At 38.5% G+C, this 22054-nt stretch overlaps 2 protein-coding genes across 4 annotated transcripts in view; both read right to left on the bottom strand.

Moving 5' to 3' along the window:
• Positions 1–3644: 3644 nt before the first annotated feature.
• ppt2b (palmitoyl-protein thioesterase 2b) lies at positions 3645–15344 on the bottom strand. Its single transcript, XM_008291539.1, has 8 exons — positions 14862–15344; positions 12846–12999; positions 11997–12092; positions 10940–11047; positions 10116–10199; positions 9427–9511; positions 8578–8632; positions 3645–7209 (listed from the first exon to the last, which is right to left on the bottom strand). The coding sequence occupies exons 1-8, from the start codon at positions 15045–15047 to the stop codon at positions 7066–7068; spliced, it is 912 nt and encodes a 303-aa protein (XP_008289761.1). The 5' UTR covers positions 15048–15344; the 3' UTR covers positions 3645–7065.
• A 4393-nt stretch (positions 15345–19737) lies between these two features.
• cratb (carnitine O-acetyltransferase b) overlaps positions 19738–22054 on the bottom strand; it is a 41452-nt gene continuing 39135 nt past the window's right edge. For all 3 annotated transcript variants that reach the window (XM_008291537.1, XM_008291538.1, XM_008291536.1), the window contains one exon: positions 19738–20828. In XM_008291537.1, coding sequence (XP_008289759.1) covers positions 20625–20828 — 204 coding nt within the window. In that variant the 3' untranslated portion in view covers positions 19738–20624. The remainder of the gene's footprint in view (positions 20829–22054) is intronic.

The raw sequence follows: 22054 nt of genomic DNA, 5'->3' as shown, positions 1-22054 counted from the left end.
TTAAAAGAACAGCAGCATGTAATTATGTATTTTTTAAACAAAACACATTTGGGTGTGAAAAATATAAGCGACTCACCCACAACTGATCAATATAATGCTTGTCTAACATGCATCAACTTTAAACCTAATGAAAGCCGTCTAAACTTTATCTGATTGCCACATATTTACAATAATGGATTTTTAGTGCAGAACTTTTATTTGCAGGTGAGCATTTTTTTAACATTGCTGTATTAGTACTTTTGCTTAAAAAATATTCTTGGTTGTAAGTTATTGAAGTCGATGCAGCTTTTGCCAGCATGTTGTGTTTCTGAGAACATCTAGATCAGGTTCCTTGTAATTTACTGTGCAGGATCTTATTGAAAACAGTCTGTATGTTTTAAAATCTGTGAGGACCAACAAAAATCTACCTCTGCTCATTAATTACGTAGAACTTCCTGTGGATTATCAAAATATGATTCAGTTATGATCAGTTCAATTATCTTAAACACCCTTGACAAAATGAACAAGTAAGGCATACACTGTATTATATATTATAAAGTGGCAGTACCTCTCCAGTCAGCAGGTGGATGATCTCGAAGGCGTGCTTGACGATACGCACGGTCATCAGCTTCTTGCCGTTGTTGCGGCCATGCATCATCATGGAATTGGTCAGACGTTCCACGATGGGGCACTGGGCCTTGCGGAAACGCTTGGCGGCATAACGTCCTCCAGAGTGTGGCAGGTACTTGGCGTACTTCTCTTTGACAGCAATGTAATCCTGTCGAGAAAAGTGATAACTTTAAACGTCACAGTTCACACTTATATGAAAATAGCAAGTTGACAAATTGGTGTATCTGAGCCGGTAATTGACTGGGCCACATTAGACTACAGCCAATGAATAAGCAGAGATCTTTTCCTCTGCAAGCACTCTAGCACATCAGGACAACATGTCAGTGTCCAGGCGTAACTCTGGCCTCGTTTTACAACAGCAAAATGATGACAACCCCCAGCAGTTACCCTTTAATTCTGCTCACCTGCAGGGAGATGTCGTTGATCTGAACATCATCAGTGCTCCACTTGCCAAAGAGCTTGATCTCTGGGGTCTCAGCCACGGCTGGGGCAGTCTCCCACTCAGTCACTAAAGAAAAAGAGAAATGTTACTTTGAAAATAAGGAAAAAGCTGAGACAGTTTTTCCTGGCTTAGAGTGGTATGTAAACATGATGGGTCTGTGCATAGAAAAGGCAATGAGTGTGTTACCTTATTTGACTAAACTATACAACTGCGACTGAATTGATTTTTGACCATTTGATTAACAAAAATGTCTAATATGACCGAGGAAAAATTTTTTAGTTAATAAAACTTTTTTAAAATTCAAATTGCTAATTTTACATGCAATTCTTTTTTTTGAACTTACATGACTAATTTAACTTTGAACAAAGCTCAAGATGACCAGAAATGTCCCTTTTTTTGTCCACAACTTAAAAGGTACTCTTATGACTATCATAATAGAGTAAGGAAACAAGAAAATACTCAAATTGGAGAAGCAGGAATTCAGAATTATGATCATACGTCCATAAAAATGCACTCAAACTTAATCAGTTACGATAGTTGGTGGTTAGGGCAACAGCTGACAACTAATTGTCACAGTTCTATTTGGAGGGTGCTAAAAACTTGTTTGCAGAGAAAAACCTGCACCTTGAGGAATCAGAGCACCTCAATTCCCTTTTTAAGTTCTTCTGATGCTCAACAATGTTAAAGTAAATTTCTGAATCGGTCATATGATAGCAATTACAGCAGCTCCGTCTTCATCTTTACAAAAGAGGAATATCCCAAAAGGCTGTTAAGGTGATTGCATAATGATGGTATGCCTTTATCATTTACCAAATCTCTATTTAACATTAGGAATATAGAACTGACTCAAGAATGAATATGACCATTTATTAAACAAATGTACTTATTAGGATTTGAGGTTAATCTAAGATTAAATGTAGCTCAGTAGCGTCACTGCTCAATTTTACCCCTCAAGAAGCTAAGGTTAGTTTTACAGTAATATATCGGTGACAAAACGCAGTTTTATATTTGGTTATGAAGCACGTTAATGCCCTACAGCTGTAATCACAGCAGATATATCTAAATATCAGGTCAGACCTTAGTTAAGCTATAGAAAGTAACACTTCAACAGCAGGCCGCAGCTGAAGCCTGAATCACGTTATAATTACCAAACTCGACTTATAGCAGCTAACAAGCTAAAAAAAAAATGTAACACCAGCGTCATTACACATTTTTCATCACCGCTGATATTTTCTACAGTGTAAACTGTACCGCTAAAACTAAGACAGTCGCAACGTTTTGAGGTTTAGTGTCCTGAATGTCGCCTCTGTTGAGGCGGCTCATCAACATGCAGCATCCACATGTGCTAGCTGGCTAGCCATATGCTAACGCGCAGCGCTGTTGTGCTCGTACGGAACATATAGAGAGAATAAAAACACGTTTGGACACAACTAAGAAGTTCTGTTTGAATTTGTTAGACAGCGTAAGTCCATAAAGCTTGTAAATATCCGATAGCAAACATTTTAAAGGCACATGAAGCAAATGAAGGGTGAATTTTTTTGCTCACTTGTGTCCGCCGTTCTGCTCCACACTTCTCTGAGACGGAAAAGGGCCTTTTCGGTGCGCCGTGGCCAGATATCCGGTCCGCTGCTCGGAGTCTTCCGGCCGCAAAGCGTGATAGGAAATGTAGTTTTCTTTAAACAACACTGCAGCTTTGGGGTAAAATGGAACAGCATTTTTATTCTCTGAAACTGTTAATGTAGTTGCACTGACGAAACAGTGCCGGGTTTTCACCAATAAGGTTATAATATAGAGAAAATATGTATTATTCTATTGGCAAAATAAGTCTGTAAAATGGTTGATTGCATTGATTGCAGAAACAAACTTTGAATTATACTATTGGGGAAGTTATTGAGGGCTGCAAGGTGTTTCAGTGATTAGTATCGTTGCAGCGAGAAGGTCACCGGTTCATGTCCCGGTGAAGACACCTGAAGATCTATTTGCGCGGAGTTGCATGTTCTCTCCGTGCAGAGTGGGTTCTCTCCGGGTTCTCCGGCTTCCTCCCACAAGGTCCAAAAACATGTTTAGGTTAATTGGTGATTCTAAATTGTCCGTAGGCGACTATGTTAGTGTGCTTGGTTGTCTGTCTCGAAGTGTAGCCCTGCGATAGACAGGCGAACTGTCCAGGGTGTCCCCTGCCATCGCCCTAAATCAGCTGGGATAGGTTCAAGCCACACCTTGCTGTGAGGCAACAGTGCTACCAACTGCGCCACCTTGCAGCCCAAGTCTGGCATATTTGCTAAGAAAACAATGTGATCTTAAAGAACCTAAAAGAAGTAGCAAATATGAATATGAAAAAATGCAACATGGGGAAAAAAACGGATTAATATTTAATCATATCAGAGAAGTGTTTCTCAGTGAAAACATGTCATTTTTGTTTTGCTGCAGTGTTATATTTGAGATAAGTACAACTTATAGAAAGTATCTGTCACTAAAGAGTGCTCATTTTTATTATAGTGTTAACTTCTGTGCTAGTTTTGTCTATTTTTTGAGGTTTGAGGTGTTCTGAATTAACTAGACAAGGACAAAACCATTTCAGTCAAAATAAACAAAATCAGATGTTCAAAACTGTCTTTTATTGAGGAACTGACAGCATTTGACACCTTGTTATTTGCAGGACAAACACTATAGAAATCGTAGGACCCTGTCAAAATAGTACTTTCCGTTTTTAGTTTTGAAAAAGTGTCCGTATCCATGTTTACCATTTGTATGACAAGAAAATTGAACAGAGCAGGATGTCCCTTAAATCCAAAATTTATACAGTTCAGTCAGTTCTAGGTCAGATCATTTGTGCAAGCATACATGAAACAAAGGATGCAACATTACTAAAAATAACACTTCAACACAGTTAAAACCATCCCGTCTTTAAAAGTTCCCTTTTTCCTTAAACTGTGCAATACTCCACTCATTCAGTAGCAGTTCCCTTGTTATTTTATCACACAATAGACATTTCCATTTTCCGTCCTTCGAGAAACATCTATAAGTACAACAGACAGCAATAAACAAAATGCAAAGAGTTAAGAAAACATATCCCTTTTCCAACAGAGACGAACGAACAGAAGGTTTCTAAAACGCCTGAGTTCTCTAAATGCGATGGGAGGTAAAGAGTGCCACGTACATTAGTTTGGTGGACCAGTAAACACTAACATAGCACTGCCACCCTCTAGTCATCATCTGCTCGTCGCCATCCCTCCCTATCGGTATTTTTAGCACCGTCACTAAAGGCAGTGTGTCATAGCACTTTGGTAATGGACAAGAAACACTGAGACATGTAGGGAAAATTTAAGGCTTAATCTACTAAAGCTCTAAAGCACTGCATGATAGTGACAACAAACATGACGATCAGACACTGATAAAAAAGACGGGACTTGAGTCCGCAGGGTTAAAAAGATAGAAATGACTGCATCATAAGATGAGCAGGGCAGTGAATCTGTATATGAAGAGGAGAGGACCGAATGTCGCTCAGGCACTGTTGTGTTGCGTGGGGTTATTGAGGTATGTGTGACCAAGCGGACACAGACACACACATGGATAAACACTCTGTATGTGGCCTTCAAGGTAATAAAGTCATATTTTCAGACAAATTAAAGGTTCACTCCACCAATTTTGCATTTCAGAGCACATAAGGGGAGACCTTAAGTAACAACAGTGGGGATCTTCTGGGGATTAACACAGTTTGGGCTTGAGATTTTTTATTTTTAGCAATAAAATTGCCAAAAATGTGAAAGAGAGAAAAAGGTTGAATGAAAAAGTACATTTTTTGTGGGACCTGGCTCTGGCTTGTGAGTAAGTGTCAGGATATCTCAGACTCTTAACCTCTTCTACATTGACTCCAGACTAACTTTTTACCATTGGTTGCATTGATAAGTCCAACTTGTTCCTTTAGATGTAACAGCTAACAATTTAGGTGCACCCAAATTTTTGACCTTGTAGTGCTTAACAATAAATGGTAAGAGTTATCTTTAATGTTGGTTCTGCTACCGACTGAGAATTTCTCACCACATTCTGTAAATTATTATCAACAGGAATAAATATGCAGATAAATGTTTTGTTTGTTATTTAACCTGTTCTATTTCAATAAAATGATCTGGGACTTGGTAAAAGGCAGCACGTTTTTGGCTACATTATAAGCAGAGTTAAATGTTATTTTAATTTCTGACTCCTCATCGATTTCGTTTGCTGCTACCTTGTGCCTAAATGCATCCATCACAGCACACAATGTTTTTAGAACATTTTAATTTGGCCATACTCTTCACAATAAATATAATACACAATGTTAACTGTTTTTATCTCAGTGCATCCCACAGGCTGAGAGTTTACTCGTAGTGGTGAGTGGTGTAGCACAACCAATGTGCATGCAGAAACTCATGCAGTTTCACAGGAAGGAGTTGACCAGGCTGTTTTCTGAAGCTACAAGTTACTGATGTTCCCGAAAGGCCTCACATGCATCAACAGGCAGAGCACAGAGAGGCCTCTAGTCTCCACTAAGCTACTGTAAAGCAGCAGCTCTGACTGCTGTGTGCCCAAAAATTACTTTAAGAAGAGCGAAATAAGGCCAACCAAATGATTTACCCACTAGGACGGGTCGCCCAGAAACACAGACAAACCTGTTAAATATCAGTTGCACTGGTGCAACCAATGAATGTTTTGTTGCACTTCACAGATTTCTGGTCGCTCTCTGATTCCCTGCAGTTAAATTTTCGGTAGCGCTGGAAAAGCAGTGCTAAATTGGCAGAATGCTCCTTTAAAGTGTGAATTGTGTTTCCGTTGCAGACTGTCAAAGATAAGAGCAGATTTAACCCCTCAACAATTACGAACCAAACATGAGGGAAAATTCTGCTGCTGTTTTTAGAAAGGCGTCGTGCCACTTTGAATCACATTTGGCAAACTGTACATTGTGTAAACCATTTTAAGATACAAATATCACAGCAGCAACAATCCCTTAAATTGAATAAGAGTGTGCACACAGAAAAACGGTTGTTTCTTAACTTTTTCTATTATGTATATGGGTGTATCATTTTTGCAACATGAAGGAGGGCAAATGTTAAGAAGTTAAACCTTCAGTAATTCTGTGAAACTTCAGTAAAAACTTTTCAGCACCCACTGATGTGCTGGATTTAGCAACAATGCGGATTAATAAATATTAAATAGTATAGTGAAACATTTTGGGAAATGCACGGCACATTAATATCAGTCAGAAGGTATTAGCTTATAAAAACTGGAAACAGGGTAAAACAGCTAACCTGCTTCTGTCCTAAGGTTAAAAAAATGTTCCCACCACTGCCTTGAAGCTCACTGAACAATATGTGCACATCTTGTTAGTTTAATCTGTACAAAAATTAATCTACAGAGTTGATGCAACCTTTTGAAGATGACATAACTCCAGGAAGAACCTGCATCCCACATTAAGAGACAATCTGAGAAATGAAAATGTAGATGGTCATTTTACACTTTACCTTTTGTGCAGGTTAAGAAAGGTGATATAAAGTGTTAACTAGTGAGTTTAGAGATACCAATGTGCAGATTTTGTCACCTTTGGGCAAAGAGAGGTTGTTGTTTCCCCTCAGTTCCAGTTTTTATGTAAGGCTAAGCTGACTGGATGTGAGCTGTGGATTCATATATGCTGTGTAGAAATGAGAGTGGAATCGAAATTCTAACTCTCAGCAAGACAGCAAATGAACGTATTTCCCAAATGTAGATCTACTAGTTTAAAAGTGACCTAAGAAAGTTTTGTTAAGACAAAAAAATAAATGTACAACAAAAACCCCCTTGACAGAAAGTAAAAGTAAACTGAATCCTAGAATCACTGTTGGATGAAGATGAGACGACGTCCTCCACTAAGCTCTGTCAGGATCCTACACAGTGGTTGTAGAGGTGCTGGAGGGTAAAAGCTTATAAAGTGAGATGTGTGTTTATCTGTGCGTGTGCGTGTGTGTATGTGTGTATGTGTGTGTGCACTGCAGCAGAATTTCATTCTACACCAGCCACTTCTCCATACATGTGTGGAACACAGTCTCATTCGAGTGCCAAAAGACGTGTTCAACACCGGGAACAGAGCAGAGGATCAGATCTCCACGAGCCGCCAGCGTCTTCAGGCCGAAAATGTCTTGTAAATACAGCTGGAGGAGGGAAAACAGAGCAGGAGTTAGTGCTTAGTGAAGTTCTGATAAACCAAAACCCCCAGCAGCTCTAACCTCGTCAACACAAACACATCATGAGCCTTCAAAAAATAACACAAATTTCCATTTTAATGGATTTTGTCACTAATATGAGCTTTTTTTGTCATACATTTGTTTAAAATCGTGCTTTAAGTCTTATTATATAATATTTTGAGGGATGTAAATCAGAGATGCAATCTAAGAACATTTTTAACTTGTGTTTGTTTACATTTGGCAGCTTGGCATCAGTAAAACTACACAGAATTTGCTGTTACAAAGTCCTGTTTGCAATGTGAGCATGGATGGACGGACAAGCAACCACTGGGTCACAATGACACACAACAAGCTTATGTTTTTTCTGTAGGATTTCATGGCAGATTTAATAACATTTACTGTATTTCAATGTATTTAATAATACACAACAAGTCGCGATGAATCTAAAAATATGTGCATCATGTCGGTGTGTTCAGATTTGTTATAAAGGAAAAAATAAAGAAGGAATAACAGAATAATTATGTAAAACACTGTGAGGGAATCTTTGGACATTAGATATAAGTATGAGTTAATTCAGTTTTGAAGCAGTCTTATTAAAATCACTGAAGAGCAGCTCCTGTGCATATTATTATATATTACTATTAACAAAGACTGTATCATGTTTTATTGCATTTTAAAGGCGGACTTAAAGGTGACGCTTTACAGGTGATGAGTTCTTCCAGTTTTGTTTTAAAAAGTGAAGATTTGCTTGCAGATTGTATTCATCAGACTAGGAAGAGATATGTATTTCATTATATATAACCTAATATTATATGTAAGAGTAACTCTTCACCATCCATCCATCATTTATACACCGTTTAATCCTCACTAGGGTCGCGGGGGGCTAGAGCCTATCCCAGCTGACTCAGGGCGAAGGCAGGGGACACCCTGGGCAGTCTATCACGGGGCTACACTTAGAGACAGAAAACCAAGCACACTCACATTCACACCTACGGACAATTTGGAATCACCAATTAACCTCAACATGTTTTTGGACCATGTGGGAGGAAGCCAGAGAACCTGGAGAGAACCCAAGGGGAGAACATGCAAACTCCACGCAGACAGATCCCGGTGCCCCCACCGGTGACCTTCTTGCTGCGAGGCAATAGTGCTACCAACTGCGCCACCTTGCAGCCCCAACTCTTCACCAGTGCAAAGATATTTTTATTGGTGGGCTTGCATGTGCAAAACTAAATAACTGAAAATGAATCACAAATAATAATAGTTATTAATGATTTCAAAGTGGAATTTAAATAAACTCAAAAGGTTGCTGTTGTGTGTGTGATTTTTACTCACGTCTTGGTGCTGCATCTCAACAACCGTCTCGTTGTCGTCATAAAATCCAAACTGACTTTAAGAAGAGGACGGAGGATGGAGAAAATGCTTGTGTGAGCATCAGATGAGAGTAAACAGATCATCCACAGTCAGGAAAAGGAACAGTTTCTTTTTAAACTTCACCATGTTTTTAAGCAATTAACATGAAAAAACAGAGAGAACCGATACCACGCACCACCCTCCCCTGAGATAGGTAAATAACTAGGTGTCTTAGGTGTCTGTGTTTAATATGGAAGAGTGAGCAGTTTTGTTGGACAGACAGTGCACTGTACAGGTTAGATATTATGCCTTAGTTCTGGAAATTGAAGGTACAGTTGGGCAAATTTTTTAAAAAACTGCACATGAGGTGAAAAATGTAATATGTAGTTGTTGAAAAGAGGCAAAAAGGGCCATAATCTGTCGATGTACAATCACATTGTCCAACAGAAAAGTAATAAAGGAACTCTCAGAGGAAGCTGTGTAAAGTGTGAAGAGAGCACAAAAAGTGTCTAATGATGCTGGAAAAAAATGTTAATGTTAGACCATTGAAGCAGTGAAATTTGATGTTAAAAGAGAAAACTGCAGCAGCTGATGAATCTGGTAGAATCCAAGGGAAGTGGAAAGATAAATCCCTCAACTGACTAACAAGAACTACTGAAATGTTTTCACTTTAAAAAGAAGACCTGTACAATTCATTAACCCTGGTTGCTTAGTTATTTCTGCACCAGAATCAGTTTCAGTCACGCATCGTTGGAATTTCAGTAAAATGGATTTGAAATCACATCAGATCCAAACAAACTGAACAACTGAACAGCCAGAGGATGAGCTCACCTCGACTGCCAGGGAGTGATGACTCCGTCGTCTGGTCCTCCAATCAACACTAGCTTCTGGATTTTCAAGAAGTTCTTCTTCCACTCTGTGGTTAGAAAAAAAAAAACATAATTCATAAAAACTACCTTTTTAAAAAAAAACAAAAAAAAAACTGAAACATCATTATGCCAACATGAATTCCAAGGAGCATATTTAAATGGTAAACTTGATTTAAAATCTTGTGTGAATTCCTTAATGTAGTGTTGAACTAAAAGACAAGGAGACAACATAAGTAAGAAAGTCTGTTATGAATAAATGTAAATAAAGAGGTTTAATCTAGTTTTTCTCATCCAGTTACACACAGGAAACTACTACTGTCTATCTGTTGTTTGGGTCTCTAACTTGTGTAAATGTTTGGTAGTCCTGTTATCTTTTGTTGGACATACTGAGTCACTGAGGGTTCATGCATTTGTGTAAAATCCTGTCGGTGTCATTTAAAAAGTCTGCACTGTGCGACCTTCTCAGGCTGAAGCCCCAGAAGTTTTAATGACAGTGATTTATAAAACATTTATGTCGTCACCTGACTACTGACAGTTACTTTTAAAAGTCATGAGATCAAACCGGTCACTGTTATGTCATGAGCATAAACATACACCCCCTCGCAGTTTACAACTTGTCGATGGATTTCTCCCCATGAGGACCTTGCTGACCTGTTGAATTTGGATTTGGTCTCTCGCTGTTGAGCAAAGCCAGATAATCGCTGCTGTTCACATACAGGTCTCTGTGGTGGGGGTCTGGAGACGAAAGGGGAGGAGGAAGGATAAGATACTTGATTCTGAAGCAATTTTGTAGTTTAACCCTCTGAACTCCGTCACATTTTTAATCGCTGTGGGCTCATTTTTCACTGCAATATAAAGAACAGTACCTTTATGGAAACAGCACAACCATGACTGGAAGAACCTAAAATGTAAACTGTGCAGTATAACAAAGTTGTAATAGATAAATTTCTTAGATTTACATGTTACATGTTTGACAAAAAAGCTGTACAACATTTGTCTAAGTGCTCACAGGTGTCAGCAATACTGGTTAAAAAAAAGTAGAAGGTGTTTCTACATGCTACAGATTACACAGATTTGTTTGTGCTTTACAGAATCTGTATCGTGCAAATGCATTATTTTCTAAATGAGACATGTAGGATAAAGTAATTTAGATCAAATATCATAATGACATCCTTATATCTGTCTAACTTTTGTGATGGAACTGAACATCAAATTCGCTGATTCTTTCTGTTTTTCCAGTTTTCGGCTCTGATAAATGGGGTAATTTAAGTGATTTTAATAAATGTGTTTTTCAAGCCTGCAGCAGTTTTTAGGGTTCAGAGGGTTAACAATTTGAAACATACAATCTTTTGTACAATAAAATGCATAAAAGTCTTTGAAATAGCCAATATTTAAATGATAATTATAAAATCTGAGAAGCTGAGGATTATATTGAAAATGTATGTCTTTGGAGAAAGTAGTTCCTGGAGTCTCACCGTTCCAGTAGTTGCAGATGGAGATCCTCTGACCTATTGCAGTGTAGCAGAGGTGGTAAAGGTTCGACTTTACAAACTGAGGAAAGAGGTACTTTAAGTAGTCCGTGTCTGAGAAGAAACAAGAGACAAAGCTGAAAAGGGATAAAGAACAAGCCTGAGTGCACAAGTCCTTACCAGGATGATCTTGCAGTACATACACATAGTGTTCATTTAAAGTCATGTGTCTGCCCCTTTGTCCTATATTCCCTCCATTTTGAGCTCTGCTTTTTGCCTCTGTCAACTCCTGAGGAAAATATCTGGCACTTTAGGTCACCAGCTAGCTGCTTATTGTGTCAGTCTGCTGTTCAATGCTGAAAACAGTTGCCTGCTGTGACCAAAAGCAACACTATGAGAGTGTTGAAAGTGACCCAAAGAAGTAAAGTTGAGCAGAAACTCACCATAAAAGGTTCTTCCACCCTGGAAATTCCCATACTGAAACCAGGCGGTATCTGATATAAAAACACAACCTGACACCATTTTTCAAAGGCTGGCAAACCTGGTGCATGTACTACTTGTAGTTTTATGACTTAAGGAGATGCAGGTGTACTTTTATTTGTTGCATTAACTTTGGTACTGATTTAGTGTCATGGGATTGTTTTTTACTGTCTGACCTAGAATTTTAATTAGGTAACAGTAAGTTGTTTTTCAGATGTCACTCTGACCTGATAATGAGGACAAGAAAACCTATTTATTGCAAATTTCTGCAAGGTGCTCCAAGGTTGTTCATTTTGGCCTTACAGCTGTTGAGCTGATTAAATTTGTGGATGTTTTTTCAGGTGGAAGTTTTAAAAAATATCCCCGGGTTTACAGCCGAGAGGAGCTGCAGATTCTAGAATTTTTTGCAGGGTCAACGCTGCAGGCCGCACTGTTGTCACACTCTCAACTCAAATATAATATTTATAAAAATACTGATTATGGTTGCTTTAAACTTGATCACTTGTTGATTTGCTTTAAACTTGATCACTTGTTGATTTGCTTTAAACTTGATCACTTGTTGATTTTTTGAAGCTGCACTCACCTCCGTACTGGCCGGCCTGAGGTGAGGACAGAGAGATGAAGGAGTGGACGTTGTGGTCCGACAGAGTGGAGAGGATCCCTCTGCAAACCAGCCCACCTGCAATAACATCAACAGAATCATGTTTTTACATGCTGGTGGCTTAATGTTGCATTAACTGTTTAGTCGACAAATACAACTTTTGGAAAGCAGTGAAAAAAGCCTGTTAAAATCTCCATAAGTCAAAGGTGACATTTTCAAATGTCTTGTTATTTTTGACAAATCTGAAAACATTTACTAACTATAAGGGAAAAAAAAGAAAATTCTCAGAGTTTAGAAGGTGGAACGAGGAAATATGTGGATTTTCTGCTTCACAAACAACTACCAACTAATTTTCAACAGATGAGCTAATCAGTTATTAGAACTGTTGTTTCAACTCAACTATCAAAACCACTATTTTTCACATTTATGCTCTTGGAAATGGTTGAAGTTTACTTTAAACTCAGAAAACACATAAAGAATTAAAAGAAAATATTTTAAAAACTGAAGTTCATCACAGAGTACAACGCTGTAAGAAAACTTTTGTGGGTTTTTACAATGTAGAATGTTTAGTAGTGTGAATTACAAGCTCTGGGGATTTCCAAGTGCTGACAAACACCTAAATGTCATTAAAAAAAATCTTTCTAGCAAATAAAACAACAAATGCGAAAAAAAATAAGAGGAACATTTAGAATTTGCAGTAAGCAGTATGATGCCAGTTATTGCCAGAATTACATGGCAGCTAAAGACACATACCAAGGCTCCATTATAATCTCAAGCAAATATTACATTTATGTCTCTATTATTTAATTCACATGAAGTGCACTTGCTGACCTTGAGAGTAGCAGATAAAGTGAACCCCATCTGCTGCGTTTTGCATTACTGGGTAAATAGCTGCCTTGAATCCCTCCACCTGTTTCCACATGGGCTCCAGGCTGGCGCTTCGGTCGAACAAGTCGATGACCGTCACGTTTGTTCCAGGATGAGACTAAAAGAGAAAGAGAAACTGATGGTTTCAGCTCATCAACTGGAGCACTTGCAGGGAGGATCTGTGACTAAGGGAGTCCTCATAATGTTGCATGAAGCGTTACATAGCTACAAGAATCTAATCTCTGCAAGGCTGAGTTCAGATGCCAGTGTTATCAAAGATCCTTGGGGATGTTTGGTTTCTAACTGATCAGGATGGGCTTTAAATATTGATGAATCATTATTCTGCAAGGAGAGCAGACGAACTCAAGCAGAAACTGGGACGTCTGAATTTCCGCTTTAGATTTTTTTACTCCCCACCACAAATATCTCTCGTGTGGTTTCATTCCACAGCTTTCTAACACAAGACGACAGAAAAAGAGGAACTTAAGGCCGGTTTAGCCCCATCGACCTCGCCAGAGTCCCCACAAAAACTTCCTTCTTGCAACATCATCACATATTTACCGCAAACAGGTCTTACACGAAGCGTTTATGAGATTTTAAAGGTGTGTGAAGGGTTCTGAGAATTCAAGAAGACGAGCAGGAATGGGCACATTTTAATGTATGTGCATGCAGCAGGAAGACTTCATTATCAGTGCAGCTTCAGTGAATAAAACCTTCACACACAACTGGTTTCTCACAACTTTAGTGCACCACATCATCTAGACTGGGTCAATATACTTTTTTCTGCAAATATGGGGACATAACAGTGGAAAATATATGTCATATTAAACCAAAAAAAACTTTATAAGTCTATAGTCATACGGTTATCTGTGCGAATTGACAGTAAACTGATTTCTGAAGGGAATACTAGCTCATGTCACATTGCAAGACTTTTTCCAGACTCTACTACTATGACAAAAGCACACTTAACACTTAATTATCACTGCAACTTCAGTGAATAAAACACAAGCTATACTAAACAAAAAAGCATATTCATGAATGTATAATCACACTTGTAAGTGTAATAATCTACATTACAGTAAGATTTCTGCAGGAATACTGATTCATGTCACATTATCACTACAGTTTTTTTTTGGTTTGTTTGTTTTTAAAAAAAATAAAACCTCTACACACAACTTTACTGCACCGAACTGTTAAGAATGGCTCATGATCATTTTTCTGCAAATATCGTGGACATCACCAGGCAAATTATATGTTATATAAAGCAACACATTTCTAAGTCTATAATCACATCTTCAAGAGCATAAATCTACATTATACACAGAATTCTACATGAATACTAGCCTGTGTCATATTACATGACTTTTCCAACACTATACCATTATGACAAAAGCACAGAGTGAACACTTGATTGTGATTGCAGTTTTAGTGCATAAAACCTCAAAATATAACCTATTTTCCACAACTTGACTGCACCAAACTGTCAAGATCAACTTGTGATATTTTGTCTGAAAATATGGCAAACAATACAGGGCAAAACATATGTTATTTAAAAAACTATATAAGACATTTCTAAGCCTATAGTTACACCTTTAAGAGCATAAATCTACACTATAGATAGTTCATGTCACATTACATGACTTTTTCCTCATTTTACCATTCTGATAAAAGCATCCAGAGTGATTTTATTTTATTTTTTAGAGTTTCTATTAACACCTTTTAGTGATTAAATCATGGTGAGATTTCTGCAGGAACACACGTACATATCTTATTATAAGACTCTTTTCTGATTCATCCACTATGATAAAAGCTGAGCAATGTGCCACAGTGCATGTTGGATGATGCGGGTCCACGTTCTGCTGATAACATGGTGATATGAGCAGTAAGGCCTGCTGAACATATTGTTAAATGCCATTTTTAAACCATTTAAACCCTCCAAACATCCCCAGGAACCACTTTCCCCTCAGCCCGGACACTCACCTTGTTGATAAACCGCTGTAAGTTTTTAAAATCCCCTGAGCTGTCGAATAAACCGTGAACTATGATCACCGGCTTGTAACCGATCACCGCAGCCCAGAGACACGTAATGAGCAGCGTGTACAGCAGCCCGGCCGCCCCGCTGCTCCCGTTCCAACTCCTGCCGCTGGTACAAAGGGAGCTCTTCATTATAACTTCAAGTAATTAAAAGAAAAAAACACTAAATAAAAGCCTTTTAAATAATTAAAAAGACAGCCGTTAAAAGAAAAATAAAAAACAAAAACAGATGTGTTAGTCTAACGTTCCGCCCTCATGTTCAGCTTCATGTCTGGTTCCGGCTGCGGGCAGATGATCGTCAGCGTCTCTGAAACTCTCCTGTTTTTCAGCCTCTTCGGTCCCTGCGTGTCCACAGTTTATTTACAGTCCTTTTATAAACACCGAGCAGCTGCTTCGCTTTCTGCTCCTGTTTGTTCCGGGTTTAAATTAAAGGTGAAACGGCCGCTGCTATCGTCACTTCCTGTGTCCACTCGTCCAATCAGCGGGAAACAGCCTACTCACAGCTTCGTGAGGAGCTACAACGTAAACACAATGTTCCAGTAAACGGTAGTCTTAAGTGAGGGTCCAATGTGGATGAAATGTGCCCTTTTTGTAGGAACGAGCCTCAGACAATTTTGTGTATGTTTTATGTCTGCCCAAAATGTCTTCTGTATTTTGGAGGGACGTGGAGAAATTTATCCTTGACAAAACTGAACAGTCAATTAAATTAGGACCCAAAGATATTATCTCAAAATTTGAACACAAAGACAAAACATTATCCTTCATAATTAGTGCCACGGGCTGAGCACGAGGCCACTATTGTTATCCTGGTGCGTTTCTTCTTCCTATTTCTACTCTTCCGTACAAAATTTCGGTCGGCTATTCCCCCCACAGATTTGAGAGCACTCACACAAATTATACATCAAAACGTGCGGCTCGATCGGGAATAGTGTGCTTGCATACAGATTTACAAAAAACGCATTTTTCGCGACGCAATTCGCCAAAACGTCGCAAACATCTCCCATTGAAAATGAATGGGACGGACGTGAAAATCACCCCAAATTACACTACTTTTCAAACCTCCACTGCTCAGGCATACTTTCACCTAGACACTCCATTTAAACTTTAAAATGTTGACGCGTCCTTCCCCTGTTTCAAAGTGTTTCTACTTTTTTCATATCTTCAACCGTTTCTTCGTGACAACTTCTCAAGTTTTGAATGTTTTTCACCCCTTTTCAGCCTTTACAATGGTCCTTTAGAGTGACTGATGACATCACCAGAGTGGGAGCTCTTTTTTTAAACTTGTTTCCCTGGCCACAGTTTTACTGTGACAGACATCATTTTTACATCAAAACGAAGCCGACAGAATTAACTTGGGGGGGGTTGGAGCCTTGCTCCTCCACAAGTCTCTCTTCCTTCCCCATCTGCACCCATTCAAAGAGGGCTACTGATTTTTCTCAAGGACCACAAATGTACACATTCCTTCTCAAATGATTGTGCGCTCATCTTTACTCCAGGAAAACAAAACATACATCTCTGTAATGCCCAAGGTCTCGGCTTTCTGAAAATGCGCTCGGCTTTTCTCTCCGACACACGGTTTTGAAAAAAATGGCGGTTGTTTGAGGTCTTCTCCTTCCGGTCACTTCGACTGATTTGACAGTTAAACCAAGTATCTGTTGCAGCTGTGTGCTTCGTTGCCCGGCAACGCTCTAACCCTACTCACAAGCCCCCCTCCCCCCCTGCTCCCTCCACACAGCAGCAGCTCTTCACACAGATGAGGCTTAGGTTATTCAAAGTTTTTAGTAGGCTTGGTAATTATAAAATAGTCATTTAAAGGTCCCGGCAGACTCCCGTGGCACTATCAAATTTTCTGCAAGGAAATTTTCTAGTTAATCTTATAATCCTAATGGGTAAGTTTCACATCCACAGGAGGAGGTTTTCCAAGTCCCTGCCAAACTTTAATGTTTTTGCTGCAGAATTATACTGTTATATTGATACTTTAAAGCTAATGACAAATAATAAATGTGAACGGACACTTTTATATTAAAAAAAATAATAATTTGAAGCCTCTAAATAACATGAAAACAAACCTTATACCCATGTGCCTTATTTACTTTATTATGTAATTTTATTTCTCTTTGTGTGCATTTATATATATATATACATACATTTATACTTATCATAATTGTTATTTACCTTGTACACTTTGTGATTCCCTGACTGTCTGTGCTTCTTTGTTACTAAATAAAATGGAGGGTTCCCCAAACGTTCCCTGAGAGTTATGTGTAAACCCAATGTCCCCTCACAAACAGCAACCTACTGGGAAGTTTCAGGCAGTGTTCAGGGAACGTTCCCTGGACGGTCATGGCAAGTTCAGCGAATGGCAATTTTCAAATAATGTTCAGGGATCTACCCTGTCTGGAACGTTCCCTGGATGTTCTCTGACAGGTCAGCAAACAGTAACTTCCAAGGTCTTTTCCTTGGAGGTTACTGTTTTAGGTTTGGAAACCTTTGGGGAATGGACATTCTCATTGTGTTAAAGTGTAAACACAACATCTCAGTAAACAGCAACCTTCAGGGAACAATATCCAAATGTTCCTTAAAGGTTATATTGTAAAGCTGATGTCTAAGCAATGAGCAACCTGCCTTCAGGGGATGTTCAGAGAACATTATCTGGATGTTCACTGCAGGGTCATGGAACAGCAACCTTCAGGGAATGTTCCAGCAAGTAGCAGTCTACAGGGAACCTTTGGAAGATGTTCAAGGAGTGTTTCCTAGACATTCTCTAAAAGTTTCCAAATAGTAACCTTCAGGGAACCCTCCTTGGACATTTTCTGAAGGTTCAGCAAATATTAAAATTCAGGAAACTTTTCAAGACTTTTTTTTGAAAATTCCTGTTTTAGGTTACTCTTTGAAAACCTTTGGGGAATAGGTGTTTTCCAAAGGTTAAAGTGTAAACTGTAAACTGACTCTGTTACTGTTTACCAGTAAACAGTAAGCTTCAGGGAATGTTCCCCGGATGTTCCCTTAAAGTTCATGCATAACCCAAAGTCCCAGCAAACAATAACCCCCGGAAAACCTTCAGGGGAACGTAAGCTTCAGGGATTATTCAGGAAATGTTCAGGGAACGTTCCTAGGTCGCTCTCTAAAGGGAGAGTGAACAATAGCCTTCAGGATACTTGGGGAATTTTTTCTTTGAAGGGTCCTGTTTCAGGTTACTATTTGGAAACCTTAGCTGACGGTTCAATGAACATCAGCCTCAGAGAACCATCAGGGAATAGTATAGTTCAGGTTCTCTGGATATCTCCAGAAAGTTGTTGGATTCTCTCTGTAGGGTCAGCAACCAGTAACCTTTAGGGAACTTTACAGGAATGCTCCTGTTCCTGTTGTAGGCAACTGTTTGGAAACCTTTGGGGAATGAAACATACTTTGGACGTTCTCCAAAGGTTAAAGTCTGAGAATGATGTCCTTGCAAACCTAATCTTCACTTCATGGAATGTTCAGGGAGCAATCCCTGGACATTTCAGGAAAGTTCCCAACCAATGACCTTCAGGGAATATTTGGGGAGCATTCCCTGAAGGTTTACATTTAAACACCATGTCCCAGTTAAACCTTTAGTGAATGTTTCTGTTTGCTGGAGTGTTACACCATGACCAAAATATCGTAATATGATATTATTATTTACCTTTGTGATTCATATCTTGTATATAGTAATCTTGTTTTTGAGTACATACATTAATTTATTGCTTTAAACCCTGATATTTCAGCAGCTGTAAACAACTGCTAGATAAAACAGAAAGTTGTATTATTTAAGTAAGTCAGTCAAATGTTCGAAGTGGAAACTTGTGAATAATGATGAGACAGAAACAGAAACACCCTGTAAACTGACAGGATTAGTTCCTCATCTGTATGACACAGTGGAAGTCAGAATTTTTGTTTTTGACTCATCATCACACTGTAACTGCTTAGTCATGGTGTTTACTGCTTATTCCACTCATGAGGTGTCTTCCATCATATTAAAAACACCACATTAATGTAACATGTTAACAAGCTAAAGTGCTTGTCACCAGAGAGAGTCTTCCTGCAGCCAAGCAGCGGACGTGTGGGGTAGTTCTAAATAACACGGTATGCAAATATACATTTATGGAGTATATACTACTTATGTGAGGGCATTCAGTCTCTTATGTGTTATATTATCAGTTAAATGGGAACATTTCCTATGATTCTTTTTATCATAACTGATTTTTTAATGAGTATTTTTTTATTTTCAAATGTCAATGTCAATGTCTCACAAAGTTTTTCAAAATTCAACCCAAACCCAGGTCAAATCAGGAAAATTCCACAGAATATGATCTGTTCCATAAAAAAAAAAAAAGTGAGCTTAATAACAGTTGTTTCATACTGGGACTGTGTTTTTCTGCCTTCATGCAAATTAAAAGACTTGACTATGAAGTCAAACTGGAAAAAGCAGCAGTAAAAAGGTGTTAATAGGTCATTATATAATGAAATAAACAATACAGTTTGATATTATTTTGTGGTTTATACTTCTTTGACTTTAAGAGCAATTCATCTATGACACAAAAACATAACATATGTATAAATATGTAAGAAAAGCTCTTTGGTAAAGTCCAAGCTACATTTTTTATAGTATGACTTTATAAGATGCTGTGTACTGTACAGCTATTTAATGTAACAGTATGAACAATTAATAAATGCTAATAGAAATGTATATATTACCTGGCGGAAAATGTTGGCCTCTTATGGAAATCATTTTGTTCTGTTGCAGTGGATTGTTTTTGTAAAACTCAAATAAAGGAATAACAATGTAAACTTTAAGGCAAAATAGAAGCTTTTAACTCAGTTTATTGGTCGTCATCGGTCGTCCACAGCCGGATTAAAAGACCAGGACCAAAACTTTGTCGTGAGCCATTTTACAGTAGTTTGGGCAAAAATACATATATATTCGGGGGCTCTGTGTATCTGTGAGAGCGTAAACCTCTTTCTCATAGCTGCTGATGTTAAGGCACATTACTCAACTCAAAACAAACACAGCCTCCACCTCTCTTCGTCTCAGACACACAAAGCCTTGAGACGATGAATCGTGTGCTCACAGGCTTTATTAACTGGTCCTGCAGGTTGTCCGCAGAATCAAACGCTCAACTTTCAAAATCACTTTCTGCTTCCAGCTTCAGAGACACAAAGATCACCAACAATAACCAGCTTACTTTTCTTTGGTCCATTTCAAAACACACTTGTTAAACTACAAAATCAAAACTGGATCTAAAACATTTGTAAGACCTGAAAATATATGAAACACTTGTTCTCTGTAGAAGCTACAAAAAGGTAACTGGTCACCTCATGACTTGAAAAAGCAGTGCAGTCAGTTTTACATTGGCTGGCTCTGATTAGTGCTGGAGTGTCAGGTTGGCTACAGCTTCGCTTGCTTTCATTCACCGTAGCATAAGAAGCCTTTAAGTGAATCCACCATGTAACACAATGTGACAGCACAGAAAGAAAGATCTTTACCAAAAGCTTCAGAAAAGCATCAAAAGCACCTCAGAGCCACAGAGTTCAGTCTTTAGGCTTTTCCAGAATTAAGTGAAGCGTTACAAGTGGTGTGCATTACAAAAACAAATCATCAAGGCGTGGACAAAATATTGTCAGGAACCTAGTGTTTTGTTCTCGGGGTAGAGGGGAAGGTTTATCCGGTTGGACGCTGTAGCAGCAGCTCTACACCGGAGGCTCCAGCAGATCCTGCAGATTGCACAGGGTTTCCTTCAGAGTGCGAGCCAACGTTTCTGCATTCGTCTCCTCGCAGCAGTTGAAGGCGGTGACGGAAAAGTGGACATGATCAGCTTGAGGGTTGTAGCAGACGGCGTAACCGTCGGGAACGAGAGGCCCAAAACACATGACGCTGTCTGTGTTTGCAGGCACCTAAAGGGACAAGACGGGAAAAGATGGATGAATGTCAGACAGGGCTTCATTCAGACCACTTTTTGAGAGAATGCAAGTTAAAATTTCACATGGTTGCATTTGTGTGAGCCCATGATGATCATTAAGCCGATTTGCCGTTCCTCTGGTTGGCAAAGGCAGCTACTATGTTAGTTATTGTGGTTGGGAGTAGTACAGTAAACTGTGGAAGGATTTCAGTTATTTCTCTGTGCAGAGACAACTGAAATGAAAAAGATCTTAATAATGCTGCTTTTTTCTGAGTTCCATTCACAACAATTCCCTTCCTGATCACTTGATGTAGTCAGTTTTCATTTTAAGTCCTTCACTGGATGTTAGCGATCTTGCTAATCTTTGAATAAAAGCAAATCATTTTCCTGCAGTGAGAAAATCAAAAGAAAGCGTTTTGAGCTATGTAATATTTTGGTAAATAAGTGTTTGTATTTTTAAAATAAAAAAATCTACATATGCACAATTGTCTTTACTAGTTACACAAGGGTCATGTGGAGGTTATTCATTATGCAACTACATGTGGTTCAGAAAGGTTCACTTGTTGATTTATGTATTGTAATTTTTTTGTTAATGTTTGCTCAGAGATTAAACTTTTCATGACAGCTTTAATTTTGTGTCATATTGAAATTCTTCCATTATCAGAGACTGTTTGATCTACTTGTCCAATACAGCAGATTCTGAATCCATGGCATGAGAAATAACAGTGAAATTTTAAGGCTTTTATCTAGAATATATCCAGAGATATTATTGTTTAAACATAGCGTAAAATTTTAACGTGCGAAAAAAACGTGCTGAAAGTGGGTTGACGGGCAGTTTTTCAAAAAGTCATGTACTTTAAAGAAAAAATTTCACAGTTTATTATTTCAAGTTCATCACAGTTGGTCGAGCTGAAGGCCACTGATGATTTGAGATGGAATAACCCAAGACTACACTACTCACAATAAGTTAGGGATATTGTTATTTACATGAGTGCTTTTCCTATTTGGTCTGAAGTAAGTAAAAGTTCCCTTTGATATTACTAACAATGAGTGAGAAGAAACACCATTTTCATTAGTTTAATATTTATTACCCCCAAAATTTAAACAATAACAAGGATAGCCCCAAACAACAAAAATTGCCAATGTCAGTAACGGGTGTTTCCACCATTTGCCGCAATGACAGCTTGACAACGACGTCTCATGCTCCTCACTAGCCTCATG

Source organism: Stegastes partitus, unplaced genomic scaffold, assembly GCF_000690725.1.
Source record: "Stegastes partitus isolate 25-593 unplaced genomic scaffold, Stegastes_partitus-1.0.2 Scaffold749, whole genome shotgun sequence".
NCBI classification, from domain to species: Eukaryota; Metazoa; Chordata; class Actinopteri; family Pomacentridae; genus Stegastes; species Stegastes partitus.
Note: the sequence above shows the minus strand (reverse complement) of the source record. Positions and strands in the feature narration are given on the sequence as shown.

Coding starts and splice junctions, on each gene's coding strand:
- ppt2b (XM_008291539.1), bottom strand. CDS start 15,047: ATGAAGAGCTCCCTTTGTACCAGCGGCAGGAGTTGGAACGGGAGCAGC. Junction 10,200..10,939: donor CATCTGCAACTACTGGAACG/GTGAGACTCCAG, acceptor TTTCGTCTCCAG/ACCCCCACCACAGAGACCTG. Junction 8,633..9,426: donor ATCACTCCCTGGCAGTCGAG/GTGAGCTCATCC, acceptor CTCTTCTTAAAG/TCAGTTTGGATTTTATGACG.